Source organism: Schistocerca nitens, chromosome 7 (assembly GCF_023898315.1).
Source record: "Schistocerca nitens isolate TAMUIC-IGC-003100 chromosome 7, iqSchNite1.1, whole genome shotgun sequence".
Taxonomy (NCBI): Eukaryota; Metazoa; Arthropoda; class Insecta; order Orthoptera; family Acrididae; genus Schistocerca; species Schistocerca nitens.
The window spans coordinates 561,081,399-561,103,634 of record NC_064620.1 but is presented as its reverse complement, the minus strand read 5'-3'; the positions used below and the strand labels follow the sequence as shown (position 1 = coordinate 561,103,634).

The window sequence follows — 22,236 nt, the reverse complement described above, 5'->3', positions numbered from 1 at the left end:
ACGGTGCCTCTTGAAACACCAAACTCTTCAGGTACCTTGGTTAGGGAAGCATCCGCCATCCGAGCACCAACAATTCCACTTTGTTCGGAAGCACTGAGCTCAAACATAATGCACTCACAACTACACGGAACACTTTTCTGATCACGTCTGACACCTGCAACGTATTAAGTGCATCGTACAGGTTCTGTCCGCAGTCAGATGCAACAGTGCAACTTGCAGGCGTGGCTAGCATCTACATTTATGTTCTAACACGCATTTCTTCAGATGGTTCTATAGTTTTGTCCAACAAAAAAAATGTAGGGACTCCAAACACGATGGAAGAGGAGACTCATGGGTAATACGCCACTTTCATAGATATAAGAAAAAAATTTGTAAGCAGTTTCATTAATTTCCCACCAAGATACAACTTTCCAGTTTTAATCTGCAGCAGCGAGAATATTTTGCTTAAAATTGGCATAAGAAATACACTACATCGGAGTACCACGGTTCGCATGGGGTCCCATGTGCAATGATAGGCGACGCGCTTCGAACTGAGGCGCGTTGTTCGTAGTAACGTTACCTGCCGCGAGGAGCAGCACCTCCCACCAGCAGCACGCTCGTGGCAGAGATCCAGAGGTCGAGCGGTGTAGGGGTATAGCAAGCAGACGATATTGTGTGCACGAAAAGGGAAGCGAAATGTTCTTCCAGTTTAATAATTTCACAGGGAGACTCACCGGCTCCACACACATGCATCCATATTTCCCTGTGGTAAGCGGCCAACATTATTGTTCAATTATGAGACCAGTTGGCTTTAATTATTCAGTTTTTGAGATATAGTTGTGCACTACTCAAAACAAATGTTACACGTAACCCAACACATTTCAATTATAGTTAAATATAATGATGCTGATAAACTTAGTCATTGTTCTTCAGTAAGTACTTTTCTGTAAAATAATATAAGCAAACGTAGTGATGTGCTCACCGTTGATTACGTTAGGGATTTACTCACGTTACGTGGATTGTGCAAAATCTGACCATAATACAGAGAAATGCACCTCAGTTCTGCGACAGGTATTAAAAAAGATGTCATCGCAATTTCTAATTTGTATATTTGGCCCATTCCGTATTAGCAGTGGTAAGCCGGAATGTTGTAAATGTACTTATAGAAGATTGCCTTTGGAGCCTCCAAGTTTGCAACTGCAAAGCTTTGAATAAAGCACAATACATGTTTGTCTCGGTCCCCAAATTTACAATATTTTGTGCAGATGAGGTGAAATGTTTATTGTGATTTTCAAGACTCAGTTTGCGACTGCAGTTCAGCAAACCTGAAGTAAGGTCTAGGCAATTTCCTGCGGTGTAATCATGCAAATACTGGTGTGTCCTCTACAGCAACATTTTGGATGCAGCTCAGGTACTAATTAGTAAGTTGCCTTGTACATTTATGACATTTGTTCATGCTGTTATGATCTGTTCAGTAATCATGGAAATAATCAAATTTATATTTGTATATTGTTTCTAATTGTGTAAACTTAGGAGCTAAGGATAACACATCTGCTAGAAGGAGATTGAGTGTTTACTGTATTGTATCTATCCAAAAGTTTTGAAAACCGTTTCTTTTGTGTTACTGAACATAAGATTTTGAGTCAGTGATAACAGAGACTAGGTATAAAATCAGTTATATTGGAAAAGAACAGAAACTTAAGAAAAAAAAAAATTTCAGCTGTCATTTTTACTTTATATTCTGTGCTTAATGGAATTTGAATGCCTGGAAGTCATAGGTGAAGTTACTCGTATTTCATGGAAAAGGTTTTGGAATATTCGTCTCCCATGTCTAGATAGCAATGGTCACAGGAAGACAAAGAATTAAGGGATTTTAATATTTATTAATTTAATTTTTACTAGCATGGATTTGGGAAATCTGCATTTCAGTGTTTTTCATATCATAATTCTGATTAGCATACTTTTATACTGTATAGAGGTAACTGTGAGATTGGTACAAATATGTATTACAATTGTAAGGCATATTTGCTGTGAAGTTCTAGTTGTCATTTGAACCAAAAAAAGCCCAGTAGACATTTGCCCTGTTTCAAAAGATGTCCTATATAAATAATTGTAAATTTTTATAATTGTGAACTTGTTTTATTTGATAATTTATTTTTTAGTTATAATTTGTCAGGGTGTAAATCCATAACATTTTGACTTTGGTGATGGTAATTGTCCCAATGCTGTTAAAGAATATTATTAGTCCTTTCTAATATGTCGAATTCTAATTATCTTTCCCTTTTGCTCAAATGGAATTAATAACATTTTTAAGAACCATTAATGGTTGCAGAAAAAGCCATATGTTACACTTCAAATAAATTCAAAACCTCATATCTGTATCAGTATGGAATGTGATACTCAGTGGTATATTAATATTCCTGTTATTTTAGGAAAAAAATGCTAAGAGACAGTAATTTTCATTATTCTAAGATATAAATACAGTGTAGTAATAGAGAAGACTCCATTGGCCTATAAAATATTCTATAATTTCTGCATGAAGCCCCTTCACAGCCACCCATAAATTTGATACATCTGAAGTTTCTGTACTATTAATTCATCTGCCAGTACACTGTGCAGCTGCAGATTATGTCCAGAAAGTATACTAACAACAATGTATGGCTAGTGCTAATGTACTATATTGATAGATTTATTTGTACTTTAAAAAATAAATTCCTATGTATCAGTAATGATGCTGCAATTATGGACAACTTGGTGTGAGGACTATAATTCATTATATTTTTGTTTGGGACTGGATGAATACAGCAGTGTGTACAAGATAAGTGGATTTGGAAGGGTAACTTATAGGTCACATCATTGATGTGAGACATGCACAAGCACTGCAACATTCTCTATTGAGTACATTTTAGTGCGTTGAAGGTGTATGGAAACATACAAAATAGAGCATATGATAATATGGACATGTATACTTCAGTGGATCATTTGTGTCACCTCATTTAAGAGCCAGTATTTCTGTGCAGTTGGTGATTTATTCTTCTTCCTGAAATGTTTGTGCCCATGCAGGTCATTCACAGAGCCTCTTCCAAACATATGTTCTCCTGCAGTGTATCATGTTGCAGCTGCTCCCATTGCTGTCTCTTCAGGTCACATCATTCTTCACCCGGTCTCCCTGTCTTGTCCATGGTCTTCCAGTCAGCCTTTGTCCAGATTCTGTCCATTTTACGGCTCTTCTCAAAAAGTCTCTCTGGTCCCATTCATTTAATGTGGCCAGACCATTAAAGCCTAACACTCCATAGTTTATTTTAGGGGCTTGAACTGCAACGTGTTTCATATTGTTTAATTCCTTATCCTGTCCCTTCTTGTCGTATCCTAGAACCCTCATAGAAATCATATCTCTGTTGCTTGTGTTCTGATTCATTGGTCAAAACCAGCAGATAGTGACTTGTACATTGTGATCTTTATTTTGGCACATATTTTACAAAGTCTTAATTATGTCCAGTAAACAATAACAAAATTTCAAACAATTTTCTATTCTCTCAGAAATTTCATCCTTGATGTTCCTTTCTTTGCTAATTTGCTTCCTAGATACTTGAAGGCATTTATTTCTCTAATAATTTTTCCATTGCAAGTTACAACCTTCATTTTTTTTCATTTTTCTTGCTGATTTCATTACTTCACTTTTTGTTAAGCGGATTTTCAAGGCTGATTTATTACTCTCAGCCGGCATTTAGTTCTTACAATTTATGCTCATTTTCTTCTCATATCATCACAGCATCTGCGTATGCTATGATTTTCATATCATTGCCGTTTACCCTTGGTGAACTTCCCGTATGATGCTGTCCGTGACTATATTAAAAAGCACTGGTGGGAGCACACTTTTTTGCCAAACCTCTTTAACTGCTGTAAACCATGGAGTTTTTGCCATGTACTATAGCAGAATTCAGGCATTTTTGTACATGTTTCTGATTCTCACTGGCATTCCCTTTGAAAGTCCCAGTCAGTGCAGACCTTGCCGTCTCTTTCCCTTCTAACAGTGTCTTAAGGCCTTTTTGTATCTATGAATGCAACTATGTCTTTCCCAAGTTCCTAGTTCTTTTCAACAACCTGTCTGGCTGTAAATAAAACATCTATAAATGATCTTTCAGGTCAAAATCATTGTTCTTCTATTAATTGTTCTTCTATCTTATTCCCTATTTTCTGTAAAACTATCTTTTCATAAATCTTCATGCAGTGGCACACTAGCATTGTTTCTCTCTAATTCTCACAGAGTGCCTTGTTGCCCCTCTTAAAGGTAGGTATAGTTATTTCCTTTGTCCAATTGTCTGGAATATTTCCATATGTCCATACTATTCTCAATCTCTAAAACCACTGAATTCTGATAGCCCCTGCAGCTTTGATCATTTACACTGTGATGTCACTACTCCAGTGGCTTTGCCATTTTTTGTTTGTAATACAGCTTTCTCTACATTCATCATCTGCAGATCTTCTCCTTCTATTTCTTCTCTGTGTATTTCTTTCATCTCCTTCTATCTCATACTTGTTTCATCCTTTCCTTCATATAGTTTTTGGAAGTATTCTTTTCATTCTTTAAAGACTACTACTTCCTCTGACACAGGTTTTCTTCCATGTTGATGACGTTTGAAGTATTTTCTTTTTGTTTCCTTCTTTTACCTAATATGTGGTATATCATCTTCTTGTTGTTCATAAAATTTTCTACTTCTTTTGTGAATTTTTCCCAAGGCATCATCTCAGCCAATGCTGTCATTTTCCTTGCTGCTCTTCTTAGTCATTTCCATTTTTTTTTCCATTCTGGTTTTGAACCATTCTTTCATTGCATTCTTCTTCTTCACAGTGTCTGTAATTCTCACATTTCACCCAGGAAGTTTTTTGTGTATGACTTTTGTTGATGTCCTTGCACTTGTTTCTCGTTTCTTCCACTGCCCTGGCTAGGGCCTGTTTGACACTCCTTCATCCTTCATGTACATCCTTCCTCTCATCTTTAGGAAGGTGTATATTATTTGTCTCCCTATATATCTCTTGGGTTGCTCTACCTTTCAGATTCTGGCACTTGATTTTGGTCTGTCTTTTTCCTTTTCTGAATTTCTTTAGTGTCCGTACCAATAGCCTGTGGTCACCTTAAAAGATTAATGCTTGGTATCACTTTCACTTCCGTCAGGCATCTTCTGATTTCTTCAGTTATTACTATATATAGTTTATTATGGATTTATGTGCCAAATTCCAACTGTAGCTGATAAACTTGTGACACTCTTTCTCATACCATCCATTATCAGTTATCCATTTATTTCTCAGACATGAGTCAAGTAATACCTCATCTTCCTCATTTCTGTGATATCTTCCATGGCTTCCTGTGGCTGTTTCATATCCTCTTCTATCACTCCCAACTCTGGCCTTAAACTCTCCATAATCACAGTCTTGTTAGATGTTTCACCATATTGCAGGTTAGTGATAAACTTTTCCTTCGAATCTGTTTTGCATCTTATTTGAGGAGCATAAATGTGGACTGCATCAAGAATATTTCTTTCCATCTTAAGTTTAATTATTCTCTTATATTTTCCACATTAAGTAATTTGTTCACTGTTTCTTCTTTTGACTTTTCCTGACCACCATTTCTTATATCCTTTATCCTGCACCTTACTAAAAGTCCCTTTCTTGCTTACCTCACTTAGTCCCATCATTGGTATGTACCTTCCTGTCATGATCTGTGTTATTTCCTGGATTCTTGCATCCTTTTATAAGGATACAATGTTTAAGTCCTATGTATTTCTTTGGACAAATCTGCCCTGCTGCCTGTCACTTTTTGAGGTTCCTGTAGGGTCTTCAAAGCTACCCTAGTGTTCTCCATTGTACTTCGATCCTATAGGCAATGCCCTACTTCAGGCAGTTGCCTGTCTCCAAAATGTGGTTGAGGGGTTGGACCTGTGGGAAACAAATAGTTACTGACTTATTTTAGTTGCAAGCTGTGTATAAATAATTTTATGAGTGCTATCATAAAATATGTTAGAATCAAAATATGTCTAGCCAGTTTTGTGCAGTACCAATTGACAATGACATACTTTAGTTAACTTACATTATTAATAGATGTCTTTAGAAGTGAGGTGCAGGCATTGGTGCACAGTAATTGACAGGCTTGCCTAAACTGCACAAGTGTGAACTCATAGCACCAGCTCTTATTCTCAGCAAAGACAGTTTACAGGAAGTAGGTCTCCATCACAAGCTTTAATAAAATCCTCGAAAGTGTCCATTTTATGATCTCTGTTTGTGCAGCACAGATCAAAAACAGATCTGCATTCCCAAATGTTTGTGAATGGCAGTTTCATCAAAGTACTTGCTGATCAAGAAGTTTGCTGGTATATACCACAGAGTGGGTTTTTATTTTGAGTGCAAATGGATGAATAAATTTGACATCCAAGAAAAATTAATACATTCTTTAAAAATGTGTACTTTAATTGTATAGTTAAAGATCAAAATAGTCTCCCAGTGTGCATATCCATCACTTATTTATCAAAACAAACTGATGAAACATGTTAGGTGTAACTGATTTCTTCTTCTTACTGAGTAGGCAATTTACGTGTTCTTTGTAGGCCTTATTTCCAGTCTAATGGTGGGCAACCTGTCCTTCATTTTCTTTGATTCTTTCTATTATTTTAAAGTTTATAAAACTATCGTGTTCAGCAGAGCTTAACACACACCAATTTCCAAACCCAAAATTTGTATAACTTCCTTAAACAGCAATTTGCATTATAAGCATCGTAATATTTGTAAAATTCATGGGAGCTCTTCTCATAATGTTTGTTTCCAATCATAGCCCCAAGGAAATGATTTCGAGCAGTAGAAAACTTCTAATAATGCAGTTTACTTTGGCAGTTATAGATTTAGAAGGCAGTATGTCTCATGGTACTAACATAGCAAAATGTTATAGTGGACTCTTAAGACCTGACACTTGACTGAATGATAAAATTTTAAATGCAAAAGGTGGAATACAAGCATTTAGAGGTGCTTCCAGAAGCAAACTTGCTTTGTAAAGTACTAAAACAAATGGCAGTTCTACTTATAGAGTAGAAAACTTGATTTATGAACTATTAAATATTCTCCAACCATTTTAAATGGCACAACAAGTGATTTTTAGTTAGGAAATTGGTGACATGTCAGTATCAAGACTGTTCTGTACAGCTCTCAAACAGAACGTGAGACATTGAAGAAACTATGTTTAGCATTTTGCAAACATTTATGATCTGTGATTTGGATTAATTACAAAAAATGAAAAACAATACTTGTTTAAATTTAGTTTTGTACTTTTGAACAGACTTAAGCCTAGAATTTATATTAGAGAATGTAATGTTTGACATACATGCTTAAATGTTTTATTTTTTCCCTCATGGAAGAGTGCACAGCCACTGGAAAGGAAGGAACCTCCCAAGATAATATTTCACAGCAAAAATGAACAGATGGCACGGGTTGCACCACCAGTTAGACATGCATCACAAAACCTTATTCCAGGCACAAATACCCCCTATGGTCCTGTACCTGAGAATCTGCGGCGCAAGATGGAACATTTTCAGGTAAAAAAAGACCTGGTTCAGAATTTTTTCATATTTCCAAACAGCTTAAGAATAGGAACCCTGTGGATTTCTTATGTTAACTAGAGTGAATGGGTTTGAATGTCTGATGTTTTAATAAGTTCTAACATAATCTCCCTCTTCACTGGAGTTCCTTGGTATGAATTGTAACAGAGTTAAGTTTGATGTTCAGGAATATATTTTGACATGTGTTGACTTCCACTTACTATGTACTATGAACAGACAAATGGATTTGCAATGGGAAGTCAATTGACACCTGTTATTTCATTTGTTTATGGAAGACATTGAGGAATGTGCCTTGGAGTTAGCAGCATTGAAACTTAAATTTTTTTCCACAGATATGTAGATGATACTTTCCTTGTTTGGCCTCACAGATGAGAGAAACTGAATAGCTTTGTAGAATATATCTTAATTCAATCCCTCAAATGTTTGTTTCATGATGGAGGTGGAAAATTATGGCTGTCTTCCATTCCATCAGTGTTAGTCTGGGAGAGGTTGGTGGTATGCTGGGACATGTCATTTATAGGAAGCCAGCTTGCATGACTTGTATCTACAGGCTAATACTTGTCTCCATCTGGCTCAGTATAAAGGGATACATTGTACCTTGGTTCATGAGGCCCACACCATCACAGACCCTGAGAGTTTGTCAGCTTAGCTAGCCCATCTTAATTATACTGAAAGACAGATCAGATGCATTTTGCATTATCAACCAGGTAAGTGATGATAATACCAAGATTGTACCAAAGTCTGTGGCCTTTGTCTGCTGCAGGAAGCATTTCCAACAGGATTGCTTATATTTTGTGAGAATGTAATGTTAAATGTGTTTTTCTTACGACCCTGAAAGATAGGGATCTTTTAGGATCCATAAATGATGTTCTTGGCTTTTGTAAGTGGCAGTGTTTCATATTCCTTGTGTTTGTGGCATGTCATATATTGGTGAGACCATAGAGACTGTAGACTGGTATATAGAGCGTAAGCATCACACATGCTTATAACTACTGAGCAAATCTGCTATTGCAGAACATTGCCTTGGCACTGATTATTGTATGGAGTATAACACAGAAATTCTGGCATGCACTTCCAGCTATTGTGATAGTGTTGTTAAGAAAGCAGTTCAGATGAAATTAGCAAGTGACCTTATAAATACAGACTAAGGTTTTGGCTTAAATGTTGCATAGAACACTGCATTCTCTCTTGTAAAAACAAAATTGGGGGGGGGGGGGCAAAGTTAATGCTACTTCATCCATTGAGCATTAATTTTCACTGTTGATAGCCTCTAACATCAGTCAACTGTGGGGGCTTAGTGTTTATTTTGTGTGTGTGTGTGTGTGTGTGTGTGTGTGTGTGTGTGTGTGTGTGTGTGTGTTTTTAGCTATCTTACTTTACTGGAAATGATGTGCATACCAAAGTTCTAAATTCCCTTGCTGCATTTGTGCCTTGAAAATGACAGGATGTACATCTGTCAAAATACTGGCCCGTATTGAAGATGTTATCCAGCTGTGTTCCCATAAGTTACCTGAATATAAACGTAGTAGATAATCTTCTTATAGTATGTATATCACCAGTTAATATTTGTTGGAAGTTAAACAAAAATGTTTAAAATATATTACATGAAAACTACACCAGGAACATCTCCTGTATAGACTGAAATTTCGTACATTATGTAGTACACATTATACCAATTCTGTGTGACTATATGGAACTGTGACAGGTGGAAGCTTAAAGTCAGTGTGACATACAATATGCTTAGTTAAATTTGGTTACTCTCTACTGGATGTGAATTCGGCTTGATCTTTTATTCTTCCTGAAGTTCATGTCAATTACCTGTTGGTAAAGGCACTACCTGTTGTTGTTTTTTCGGTCTGAACATTGGAGTGATGAAGCTCTCTGCACTAGTCTGCCCTCTGCATCTCTGCATAACTGCTGCAGTCTACATCCATTTGAACTTGCTTGCTGTAGTTAAGTTTTGGTCTCTCTCTACAGCTTTTACTCTCCACCCTTATCTTGCCTGAGGATGTATCCTATCAACTGATGTCTTGTGTTAGTCAGGTTGTCACAAAATTCTTTTTTTGCCAGTTTGATTCAGTATCTTCTCAAAAATTACCTAATTTTCTGGTACAAACAATTGACCCCATTTTCATTCCATGTACAAGACTACACTCCAAACAAATACTTTGAGAAAAGGACTTTTTAATATTTAAATTTGTTTGATGTTTATACCTGTCACTTTTTCAGAAATGCTTTTCTATTACCATAATGCATTTTTATATCCTCACTACTTTGACTATTGCCAGTTATTTTTCTGACAAAATGACAGTCTTCATTATTTTTAGTGTCTCATTTCCTAACCTGATTCCCTCAGCTTCACTTGATTTGATTACATTCAATTATCCATTTTACTTTTGGTGTGTGTTTTACAGTATCTCCAAGACATTTCTCCTTAACCCAAATTGATCTTCCCGAGATCAACGTTTAAAAGTTTTCCCATTCTTCTGTAAATAATTCAGTTCATTATTTTGCAAACAGAACTTTAGGCTGGCAGTTCAGTAGTATTCACGCCTGACAGCATCTGCCTTCTTCGGAAGTGGATTTATTGCATTCTTTGTGAAGTCTCGAGGGATTTTACCTGTTTGATGTATCTTGCATACTAGGTAGAATTGTTTTGTTGTGGCTGGCTCTTTTGGGGATCCCAGTAAATCTGAGTGAGGGAATGTAGTAGGCTTTGTGGGGCTGGTTTCAATGTAGGTCTTTCAGTGCTCTCCCAATTTCTTCTTGCAGTATCATGTCACACATCTCATCTTTATGTGAAACCTATTGCCACTCTACAATACTGGTCTTAAGTTCATTTCCCTTCTGTGTATTCCTTACACTTTCATCCTTCATTTATTTGCGTAGTACTGGCTTGCCATCAAAGCTCTTAATATCCATAGATACAAAAAAGTTGTTTAATTTTGCTATAAGTGAATCTATTTTTTCCCATAATCGTGCATCAAAAGCTTTGCATTTTTCTGCAAGCCATTGGTGCATGCAATTTTACACTTTCTGTCAATCAAATTTTTTAGACATTTGTATTCCCAGAATGAAATTTTCACGCTGCAGCAGTGTGTGCTTCCAGGCAGATTTTTATTCTGGAAATATCCCCAGGCTGTGGCTAAGCCATATCTCTGCAATATCCTTTCTTTCAGGAGTGCTAGTTCTGCAAGGTCTGCAAGAGAGCTTCTGTAAAGTTTGGGAGGTAGGAGATGAGGTACTGGCAGAACTAACGCTGTGAGGATGGGTTGAGAGTTGTGCTTGGGTAGCTCAGATGGTGAAATGTGATTTATTAATCTCATTACATATATTGTACAGATCATGTGATCTGTAGTACAGGAGACATGTGAAGTTTAGCAAAAATGTAATGTATCATGATATACAGAAATTCTTTTTACACTATTTTAAAAATAATGCCAATAAATAAAACACCACAATATTTACTATAAATCAGCAGTTTCCCAATTTCCTTTGTTGTACACAGACAACACTGCAATATTAGCTATAGATTTGTATTGTTCAAAGTGTCAGACTGTCTTCCATGAATTCTTCAATGGTGTAGTAACATTTCTCTAATATATTTTGGAGTAAACTTTCCAGCGAACCAAGGTCCATTGTTAATAGGTTTCTTCCTTTTCATTTGTTATATATTTTTAGCCCCATGTACAGTGGTGTCTGAGCATAAACCTTTAAGTGGTGCAAAGGAAATTTGAAGTTTTCCTTGCGACGAGTACCATAGCTATGCTTGAAACGGAACTTTTCAAGAGTTTGTTGATTACTATATACAAAAATCAAAATTTCAAAAATGTACAATGAAGTAATTGTTAGTATTTTTAATTTCTTGAACAAAGGGTGACATGACTGATTTTTGTGGGCAGCACATGTTTCTAATGATTTTCTTCTGAAGAAATAGTAGCCTTGTACTGCTTCTAGAGTTTCCCCAGAAAATTATCCCATACCAAATAACAGACTCAAAATAACTGTGGTAGACTGTCTTTGTGTCCGTATGGGTGGCACCAGATAAAATAAATATTGCAAAAGGCAGGGAATTTAATTTATTTGCCTGGAAGAGCACTTGTCTGCGAAAGGCATAGGGCCCGAGTTTGAGTCTCGGTCTGGCGCACAGTTTTAATTTGCCAGAAAGTTCCATCTGTATTCCCTTTCATCTGCTTTATTTGCTGCATTTTTATATTTTCTCCTTTCATCAGTTAAATTCAGTGTTTCATGTTATCTGAGGATTATTACTGGGATTGGTTTTTGCTTATTTGATCCTCTGGTGCATTTACCATTCCCATTCCTTAAGGCTGGTCATTCAGCCAGTTTGTTTCCTTTTCCTTGTTTGTCTAAGTTGCCTAATGTTTCCTTTTAAACTCTCAGCAACCAGTGGTTAATTCAATTCATCCAGGTCTCATATCTTTTTGCAGTTTCTTCAGTTTTGATCTATAATTCATAACCAATAAATAATGGTCATCGTAAACATCTGCACCTGTAAAGGTTTCAGAGTTTAAAATCACTAGGACCCTTCCATATACCCAACTGTACATACATATTTTACCTGAGAAGACGCCATAATTGTCAAGTCATACAATAGTCTGCATGTCACCTACATCATGACCTTTTAAACCAAGTGTTAGTGATAGATGGATTTAGGTTCCAAATTTTATCAGGTGACTAATCCTTTCACCCCTCTCTCGTCCCATCTAACCCCCTCCTCCCCCCCTCCCCACCCCAAACCCACCAACTCTCAGCTGATTTTCTCCTACAATTCTTCTGTTTCTTCCTTTTTTTTACCATCAAATTCTGCCTCTACATCAGTTAATTTGTCATTCCCCTTAGTGATCTGAATCTCTTTTCTTTTGTCTCATCATACATTCTGTGAATCTCTTTATCAGTGGAGTTCATCTTAATCTTAATAATTGTAAAAATTGATATGTGTATATTTGGATCTTAAACATCTCTTTCTAAACTACTGAATCAATTTCAACCAAAGCACTTGCTATGTGGAAAGAACTGCTGTGAGGGGTAAGAACACCTACCTTTCCACAGTAGTGGGGCAAAAAGAATAGTTCTTCCTTACTGTGATGTATGCAGTGCTCTGCCAAGTACTGCCTGTCCAATTGGAGTTCATGCAGGACATACATGTTGTTGGGGTAGTATCAAGTATCGAAATGCATTTCAAGTGTTATATGAGGAGACCATGTGGCTGGATAGATAGAGATAGAGTTGAAACTGGGTTCGCTATAATGAAGCATGTGTCGAATCGAATGGTGGGCATTTCGAACACTTCTTGTAGTATTGGTGTAATAGGAAACAAAGTAATGTGTGTTTCACTTTTGTTATGATACTATTATAGAAAAGGAAAATAATTTGAATTTAATTTTCATTATGGCATTGTTAAAAAGAGGAAACAGTTGATTGCAATTAATAGAAAACAAATTACATGATAATTGGTTGATTTTGTACTAAGGGATACATTTGAAGTTGGCTTTTCTTTAGTACCACAACCTTCATTACTGTAATTTTGTGAAAGAAAAGAAACATTTGGTTGTACTTAATTCGTTGTTTATACAAGTGAATTGCACATTCTTGACAACCCAGTGACCATTTACATTGCTTGTTTCAGTAGTACCTAGCTCACACTGTGTCATTGTACACATCCAATGTTTACATTGCTCTTGTCCGTCCATTATCTCTCTGATCTCTGCGTCAAAGTCTGTAATACACAAGCAAGGTCATGCGCTGTCAGCAGACAGTGTAAACAGAAACAAATCTACGTCAATCCTACAGATATCTGTCTCTTAGAAATACAAAAATAAAGAAAGTGTTATGACGACACTTCATTAGATGTTTTTGTAAAACACAGAGATGTACTGTCTGTATAATTTTGGCAACTTTTATCATTTACACCTGTATCTTCCTCTACAAAATTCTTCCCCTCTTTAGAAGTATACTGAGCTCCATTATCTGAAAGAATAGCCTTTGGGATGCCTACATTTCAAAATTCGCCCTTTTTAATTTTTTTTTTTTTGTAATGCTTTTACTGGTTGTTTTTTTATAAGACATAATTTTATGAATTTATCTACCATAACAAAAATGTAATTGTAACCACATTTTGCTTCTGGCAACTACCTGAACAAGTTAACTTGTAACAGAATATTCTGTATGTATGCTCTACTAGTCTGGTTACTGACATTCACAAATTGACATCTGTCACAAATAATTAAAATTTAGGACTCTTCTGATTAAGTTTTAAAAATATTTTTTAAGCTTTTGGATACACTTCAAAACTCCATGTTGTCCAAAACTTTAACATATGTACTTTGACTTTCTGTATACTGGCCAACACAACTTCAATTTATCACTATCTTGACTGTTTCTCCTAAATAACACTACCCTGTAAACTTTATTATAGTGTTCCTCCTTTTCTTTCGCTTTCTGCCCCAAATAACGTTACACAAGCTTCCAGTTTTCATTGTTGTTTTGGTTTCTCCTTATCTTGTTGTAAATCCTCCTGATTTCTTTTTCATTTTCAATTACTTTCATGTACATAATCCTGAAATCACTTTCTTCTTGATTCCTATCTTCATTTCCCTTCCTCCCCCCACTGGTAATCTAAATAATGAATCTGAAATAAGTGTTTCCTTCCCTCTTAAGTGTTTTATTGAATAGTCAAATTGTCCCAAGGAGAGTGACCACCCTGTAACTCCGATACAATGTGGCTTTCCGCAAAAAAAACTTAAAGCCTTATAATCAGAATATACAATAGTTCTGTAACCCAGTAAATAATTTCTAAACTTGATGAAATTACTATGTACTGCCAATAATTGTTTCTCAGTCATGGCGTAATTTTTGTCAGGTCTCTGTAATGTTCTGCTTAAAATGCTGTAGAATGATGTTCTGTCTGGCCATTGACTACTTTTTCTTGGAATAAGTGAGCTCCCACTACACTATTAGTACTGTGTCATAAGGCAAAACAGTAATGTCAAATCTGGCCTGTGCCAAATTTTTCTACCACATAACTGCCTCTTTATTTCATCAAAAGCTTGCTGACATGCATTATTTTTAAATACGCACAATAGTCTTCTTTAAAAGATTCTTCAAACAAGGTGCATTCAAAGCCTTGGTCCTCACATATTTTCTGTAACAATAAGCTAACCCAAAGAATGATTCTCAACTCTTTTTTTACTTCGGAGCAGACTATTGTGCTATGGCTAAATTATCATCATTGTCAGACAAAATTCCTTCCTCATTAATATTGTGGCCAAGAAACTTCAACTGTTTCACAACAGATTTACAATTTCCTACTTTTCTTAACAATTCCAAATTCTCTTCCAACTTTCTCTTTTTATTAAAATATAATCTACATAAATAATTAAGACTGCAAGGAATCCTTTCCCTAGAACAAAACCTAAGACTTATACAAAACGCTGCATTTGAAATGTTTAATCGAAATGGTACAACACAGTATTGGTGATAAAATCTACCACTATATAGGAAAGGAGTGTAGAACTGTCATGTAACTTACATCTTTAAATTTATGAAATAGTTGGTCTGTATTTCCGGATGTTCAGTTTCTCTCTCTAATATTTTGTTTAAGTGTCTTGAATCCAATACAAGTCTATCCCTCCATCTCTTTCACATATGTCCGCAGCTCATTGTCTAGTGGCTAGTGTCGCTGCCTCTGGATCACAGGGTCCTGGGTTCAATTCCCGGCTGTGTTGGGGATTTTCTCTGCCCAGGGACTGGGTGTTTGTGATGCTCTCCTCCTCCTCCTCCTCCTCCTCCTCCTCCTCCTCCTCCTCATCATCATCCGTAAAAGTGGCTAAATTGGACTGTGTGATGGCTGGGACTTTGTAGGGGTGCTGATGACCACGCAATTGAGCACCCTACAAACCAGTCATCATCATTCACGTACCACAACGAGTTGGTTATTGTATTCACTACAGCTCCTTACTGTAAGTCCTCAAACTTAACATATTTTGCAGTTCTCCTTTTACAGGTTCTCTTCTACAGATAGGTATTCAGTAAGGTTTAATAAAGAATCATTTATGTGGTCTCAAGTTCAGACTGGTAATTCTTCACTTTTCCTGGTTTCGCATTAGGTAGCTACATCAGAGTTCTACTGTAAAAATTTCGTTAAATCCTCCTCACTCTGGTTGAGTATCTCGGCACTTCCTGCTTTTCTTTCTGCACCTACATCTACATGCACCACAAACCACTGTGTTGTTACCTGCATGGCTACCTGTAACCTGTGCAACTTGCAAATAGAGCAAGGGGAAATAGACTGCCTATATGCCTCTGTATGAGCCATAATTTCTTGTATCTAAGCCTTGTGGTCCTTACACGAAATGTATGTTAGCAATGGTAGAATTGTTCTGCAGTCAGCTTCAAATACTGGTTCTGTAAATTTTCGCAATAGTGTTCCTCAAAAAGAACGTCACCTTCCCTCTAGGAATTCAGATTCCTGAAGGATATCCATAACACTTGCATGTTGTTCTAACCTACTGGTAAAAAGGCTAGCTGCCTGCCTCTGAATTGCTTCAATGCCTCCCTTTAATTCGACCTGGTATGGATCCCAAAAACTTCAGCAGTACTCAAGAATAGGTCACACTAGCATGTCATATGTAGTCTCCTTTACAGATGAACCAACCTTCCCAAAATTCTCCCAATAAACCAGTCAACCATTCTCCTTCCTTACTGCAATTCTCATGTGCTCCCTCCATTTCATATCACTTTGCAAAATTATGGCCTGATATTTAAAAGATGAGACTAAGTCAAACAGGAAACTACAGGTGCTATATCCCAAATTTATTGGTTTGTTTTTCCTACTCATCTGCATTAACTTGCATTTAGAGCTACCTGCCATTCTTCACACCACTTAGTAATTTTATGTATCATCTACAGTCACTCGACTTTGACACCTTACTCTACACCACAGCATCAACAAATAACCACAGACTGCTGCCGACCCTATCCGCCAGATCATTTATGCATACAGAAAGTAATAATGATCCTATCACACTTCCTACTCACCATCGAGGACCACATACTGGGTTCTGTTACATAAGAAGTCTGAGCCACTCGCATATCTGGGAACATATTCTGTATACCCCTACCCTTCATTAACAGTCTGCAGTGGGGCACTATATCAAATGATTTCGAGAAGTATATAAATATGGAATCTCCCTGTTGCCCTCCATCCATAGTTTGTAGAATATCATGTGAGAAAACGGCAACCTGAGTTTTGCACGAGTGATGCTTTTTAGAACTGTAATTTCTTCCCTCTCTCCTTCCACAAATACATGTATTAATTTAGTCTGATTCCATCCCCCTCCCCCCATTCCAAGTCTGATTAAAATTATCTCTCGTACTTCTCTTTAAAGCACTGTTTAATAATTTATCTACATATTTCAAAAATTTTTCCGTAGAATAATCTGGCCCGTGAACTAAACAATCATGACAATGTTGTAGAAAATCAGCTGGGAGAAGTTTATTATCTCTTGAAAAACTTTTAATTGGTACATTGGTCCACATCCAACTTTTTACTACTGGTGGTTTTAGTGGCAAAACTATCTTTCATATTAGCTAACTTTTCCAAAAATTACCTAAATTATTATTAGAGGCATCCACATTGATAATTGTAATTTTCTCCAACTCAGCAGCTTTGCCTTTTGGTTTTCTGTTCCATTTTCTAAATTGCTGATTTTACATTCAAGGTTTTGATTATTTTGACCCATTTCTGATCTTAATATGTGGCTTTCTTTTGTTATCACATTTCGAAACAATTGTAAATTTCTTTACTGTATCAGTAAAATTTGTTTTAAATTCATTCGCCTTCCACTGTATCAACCTATGCATTTGTTTGTGCTCTGCCTCTACAACTAATTTGCATTTATCCTCTTTTATTTTAGCAATTTGAGCAGTAGTATTTAAAATTTCATTCCTCAGCACTTTTAACTTGGTATTTGTGGCATCGATTTTACTGCTCAAATTTTTTTGATGTCTTGAGCCTGCTATTTGTTTGCTCTAAACTGTTAAGCTCAATTTTTTGTGCAATGATTCTAAACTCCTCATCCCCCACCCAGCTTTTTATTCCAATTACTTAGCTAATCAGTTTTTCTGCAAAATAAGACCTTAGCAAGCTATTAAAAAGAATTGCTATTGATTTGTAAAAGTTATCTGTGATCAAAGCCTCAGAATGGACTGCAGACACTAATAACATCTTCTGACACTGCTCACACATCATGTCTCTGATTAAATTAATCACTGTTGTTAAACAGTATTTCTGCTTCATTAAGACTATCACTAAGATCAATATTGTTATTTAAAACTGATTCCTTACTAACTACTTCTTCCTGATCTTTCATATACTTTCTAAGTACTTCATAGCCTAAAAAAAGGAGAGAGAAAACAGAAGTTTTTCATGTGACCTAAGCGCTGTCTTTCGCCACGGCTCTGTCGAAAATGAAATTTTCAGTACTTATCTTTTTCAGCATTTACGATGATGTCTCACATAGTCAATTTTCTGTTAATTCAGTTTGTCACATTCCTTGTCTATCCGTGTGTTCCAGTTTTGGCCTGTGCCATTCATATCCGTAATTTAGAATTCTGTTTGAAATTTTCTTTTTGTGATGCTTAGAAACCTGAAACTCAAAAATTGGTTAGCACATCTATCCTGACTTTCTCGCCATATCTCAGCTCCAAACACCAGATTGAAATTCAACCAGCTTTAGTGGCCACTTTGCTGAATGTTGGAGAGATGTCGAAGTGTGTAACTCAGTGTTAATATAGTTCGTCTACTTAAAACTACACCTGGATTCAGTTTTACATATTGACAGGAACTTTACAATGTGTTCATGAATGACATTGCCCTGATTCAGAAATATACTTTTAAAATATGTTTATTGTGTCACAACATTGATAAAACTCACATGGGTTTAGTTCTTGCAAAAGTGATTAAAAGTTGGCAACACAGCTACAGCTGCTGGTCCTTTTACAACAAAAAAGAATTACATGATCATTCTACATATTGTTTAAATTGAATTTGCAGTTGAAATTTATATGCTTTCATAAAATGGTAGCTTTACAAATCATGAGTACATCTTTTTTGTGCCATAATTAATATATCAAAATATTTCAGTTTTCATAATAAAATATTATTGAACTATACATTAGTAACAATAAATCGGTAATTTCTGTTTGTTACTTTACTATTAGCATATAACTTTGGTCCTAACGTGAGTCCAGTGTCTTTACAATGAGCTCTATTGTTATTACTATTACTCTTTCATACATTAATTTTACAAAGGATGAATTCAGCCTGCATTTACATTTGGTTTTTTTTAGTTTGTGGTACTTTCATTCTATAATTTGATCAGAATTTAATACTATTGGTTTAATTTCATAAAGTCAGCTAGTTTTTGTATACACAGTAAGCTAGCAATGTTACAATTTAAACTTCTGCACGTAAATAACTTCACATAAACATTGCCAGATAGTATTGCCATCTCTGATATTTATAAAATCGTGCTGTGTTTTGCACTGTCCTATTCTGCTGCATTAAAAGTTTGTTTCCCATTTGCTGCATTAAAAGTTTTAGTTCCTCATTGCTTTCAGCTATTCACAGTACCAACATAACAAGGTGTGGTAGGCTAACATTACAAAGTCAGATTGGTCAGTCATCCAGACTGTTCTTCTGCAGTTACCAAAAAGCACGCTCTTCTTTTTAGGAAGAATATACTAATCTGGCTTCTCACAGATGCCTCTCTGATGTGCTTGCATCAACAGTACAGTTGCATGTATCTGAGGCATGCAAGCCACCTCACTGCAACAAGCTCCATCTTTCATTGGGAGGGCCACTGGCAATGGAAGTGTGTTACCTATTTTCATCCTTACATATGTTGTGATAAACATTGGTAATACTGAATTCTCCATATGTATGCCCAGTATTTTGTTTGTTTTTGCATATGATATCTCAGTCAGAAGAACTACCCACTTGGATAGCTGAGAGCATTAAAGTGGGTGCTGACAAAACGTGGGGAAGGGAATCAGCCCTTACCCAGTTTGCCCCTTGGATTAATGAGAACTGGTGAGCCACCCAGTCTGGATGTGTGTTTTAGGCCATTTGCCACATCAAGCTAGATAAATGATCGACTGGTACCGATGTCCCACCTCAGGTACACACTAAACAAATATTTAGAAAATGTTATCATGGTTGAATATGATACCTGCTCTAGGCACAGATGGATGGGGTGCACAGATTCTAGCTTGAGAGAAAAGCCTCACTATGTTTAGAGACTCGTACATGAGGTTGATCAGTATGGCACATTGCAATAGAAGAGATTATTATTTATTGTAATACTCCAAACCACCACATTCAGGATGTCTGTGCTACATTGCTTAACAATGTAGCCTGTGATATAATGGGTATCACGGTACTGTCTTACAAATGCAGTACCCTTGCTGTAGGATAGGCCAGAGTGAAACTTGTGCCCACATACAGTAAATTTTGTCAGTCGCACACTAGAGATAGTTTCACATCCATTTTTCAGCCTTAGGTGCTGTTGCTGCCTGACTAGACTCTAGTGCATGGCATGTGTGCCACCAATTCAGTCAGCTTGGCATCACAACATGAGTGCAGACAGGTCTATACCCATTGCAGGGCTCTATGGATAGTATGTACAGCCCAAGGCCACCTTCAGCAAGAGGCCGACGAATGTTGCTACATCGATAGAAGTTGCAAAAATGTTAACTGTCTTGAATGCTTTCCAGCATGTACCAACTTCAGATGAATGAAACTTTGTATCATCTGCTACCTACAATGTCAGTATTTAGGACACTTTCAGATTGATTCCTCACAACAAATTAATCATTAACTCCATGTCACTTTTAATTTCAAAATTGTTATGTGCTAGTTAATTTTAGCAATAATCAGAAAGAAATCATTACCAGTCAGTCATTTCATTTATAGAGATTAAATTATTACCTCCAACCACCAGACTGAGGGGCTCCCCAGAGTGCACAGATGGTAGAGCCAGCTTTTTGGAGAAAATCTTATGGTTTGTTATGGTTATGAAAACCAGATAACAGTGATTCAAGGCTGTGTTTACATTTTATGGTCCAGTTCATCATCACTTTGTATCACTCTCATCTAAACACCAGTTTTCTCACGTGCGCTGTATCCTAACAGTACAGCCAAAATGTGATGATATGATAGCCAACTGAAACGGAGTGACTTGCTGATGTTGTTGTCCTTGACACTGATGAGATACATGGCCACTTTCTTTGAAGTTTCCACTTCATTTGGATGCTGCCCATTGACTGAACTACTTTAATTTTTTTCATTCTGCAGTTATCGATCACTTATTACAGGTAGACTGTCCTGTAGATCCTCAGAGTTCGGGTTCATTCTGGCTATTCTTTTCAGTTATTAAAATGTTTGTGTCAGGTAATTGACCTGAAATAATTTTAATGTAATTGGTGCAAAAATATATGAAAGCCATGACTTTTTGTTGTGTTGAAAGTTTGTTTTGCCCCTATACCAGAATTTGCATATCTCAGAGCTGTGGTTTAATCTCTGTAATTTTATTGCCAGTGTGGTTTGGGTAGCTCAAAATTAGACCTTTCTTCTTAAGGTCCAAAATGCATGACTTACCTTTTTAATATATTGTGCTACAGATTCTTTTTAGTCATACATGTCGGAATACTTTAAATGTGCTTGGCAGTGTTACTCTTTACAAATGAGCTTTCAGTGTTCTCTGTAAACAGTATTACTCTTTGAAATATAAAGTTTTCATGTTTATTTTTAATCCTATTATTAATCTTGCAGGCAATGTAAATGTCAGTTTCTCTTTATATGACTAACAACACATCATTAATAAAAGACCATGTATTTTTGTATTTTCAGAAACGAGATGGTGTTCCAGTTCATCTGAAAGGTGGTCCTATGGACAGAGCCTTATTTGGACTCACAGTAGCCTTGTGTGCTATTGGACTGTTTGAAAGTTTCCGCTTCTACTATATAATGTCTACACCAAGGAAATAGACATGGATAAATGCTAGTGTGTTAATAGTAGGAAACAAAAATGTAAATCATTTGACAAAAACTGTGGAGTGACCCCATGAGTCATACGTGATTAATATTGTAAATATTATTTATTAAAATAAATGGAGATGTATTATTCTTCTACAATTTATGAAAAGCTTTTATTTGAGAAATGTATACTTGTATTGAAGACAACATATTTTTCAAAAATGTTTTTATATTTACATGCAAATTGCTTGTGACCAACAAAATGCCGATGATTACCATTTATTAAAATAACTCAGCAGTATAAGGGAAAGATAGATTTCTACTTACTGTAAAGATGACACATTAAATTGCAGACTGGCACAAGTAAGACACTTACACATTAGCTTTCAGCCACATCCTTTGTCACAAAATGAAATACACAGTCATCTCCCAGCTGGTCTCGGTGACAGTCTTCCTCTTCTTTCCCGTGTTTACTCACTGCCTGCCAAAGTGTACACACTTCAGCCATACTGTATCAGTGATGGTCTATGCACAACACATGCCTACATGACCATGCAGATTGTTGATGCAACATCTGATGCCACAAATTATTACATT

General features: G+C 36.3%; 1 protein-coding gene across 1 annotated transcript; it reads left to right on the top strand.

The window, feature by feature from the left end:
- Positions 1 to 589: 589 nt before the first annotated feature.
- LOC126194879 (cytochrome c oxidase subunit 7A-related protein, mitochondrial-like) lies at positions 590 to 21,798 on the top strand. Its single transcript, XM_049933226.1, has 3 exons — positions 590 to 747; positions 7,383 to 7,559; positions 21,514 to 21,798. Exons 1-3 carry the CDS (start codon positions 676 to 678, stop codon positions 21,649 to 21,651), a joined length of 387 nt encoding a protein of 128 aa, XP_049789183.1. The 5' UTR covers positions 590 to 675; the 3' UTR covers positions 21,652 to 21,798.
- Positions 21,799 to 22,236: the final 438 nt, after the last annotated feature.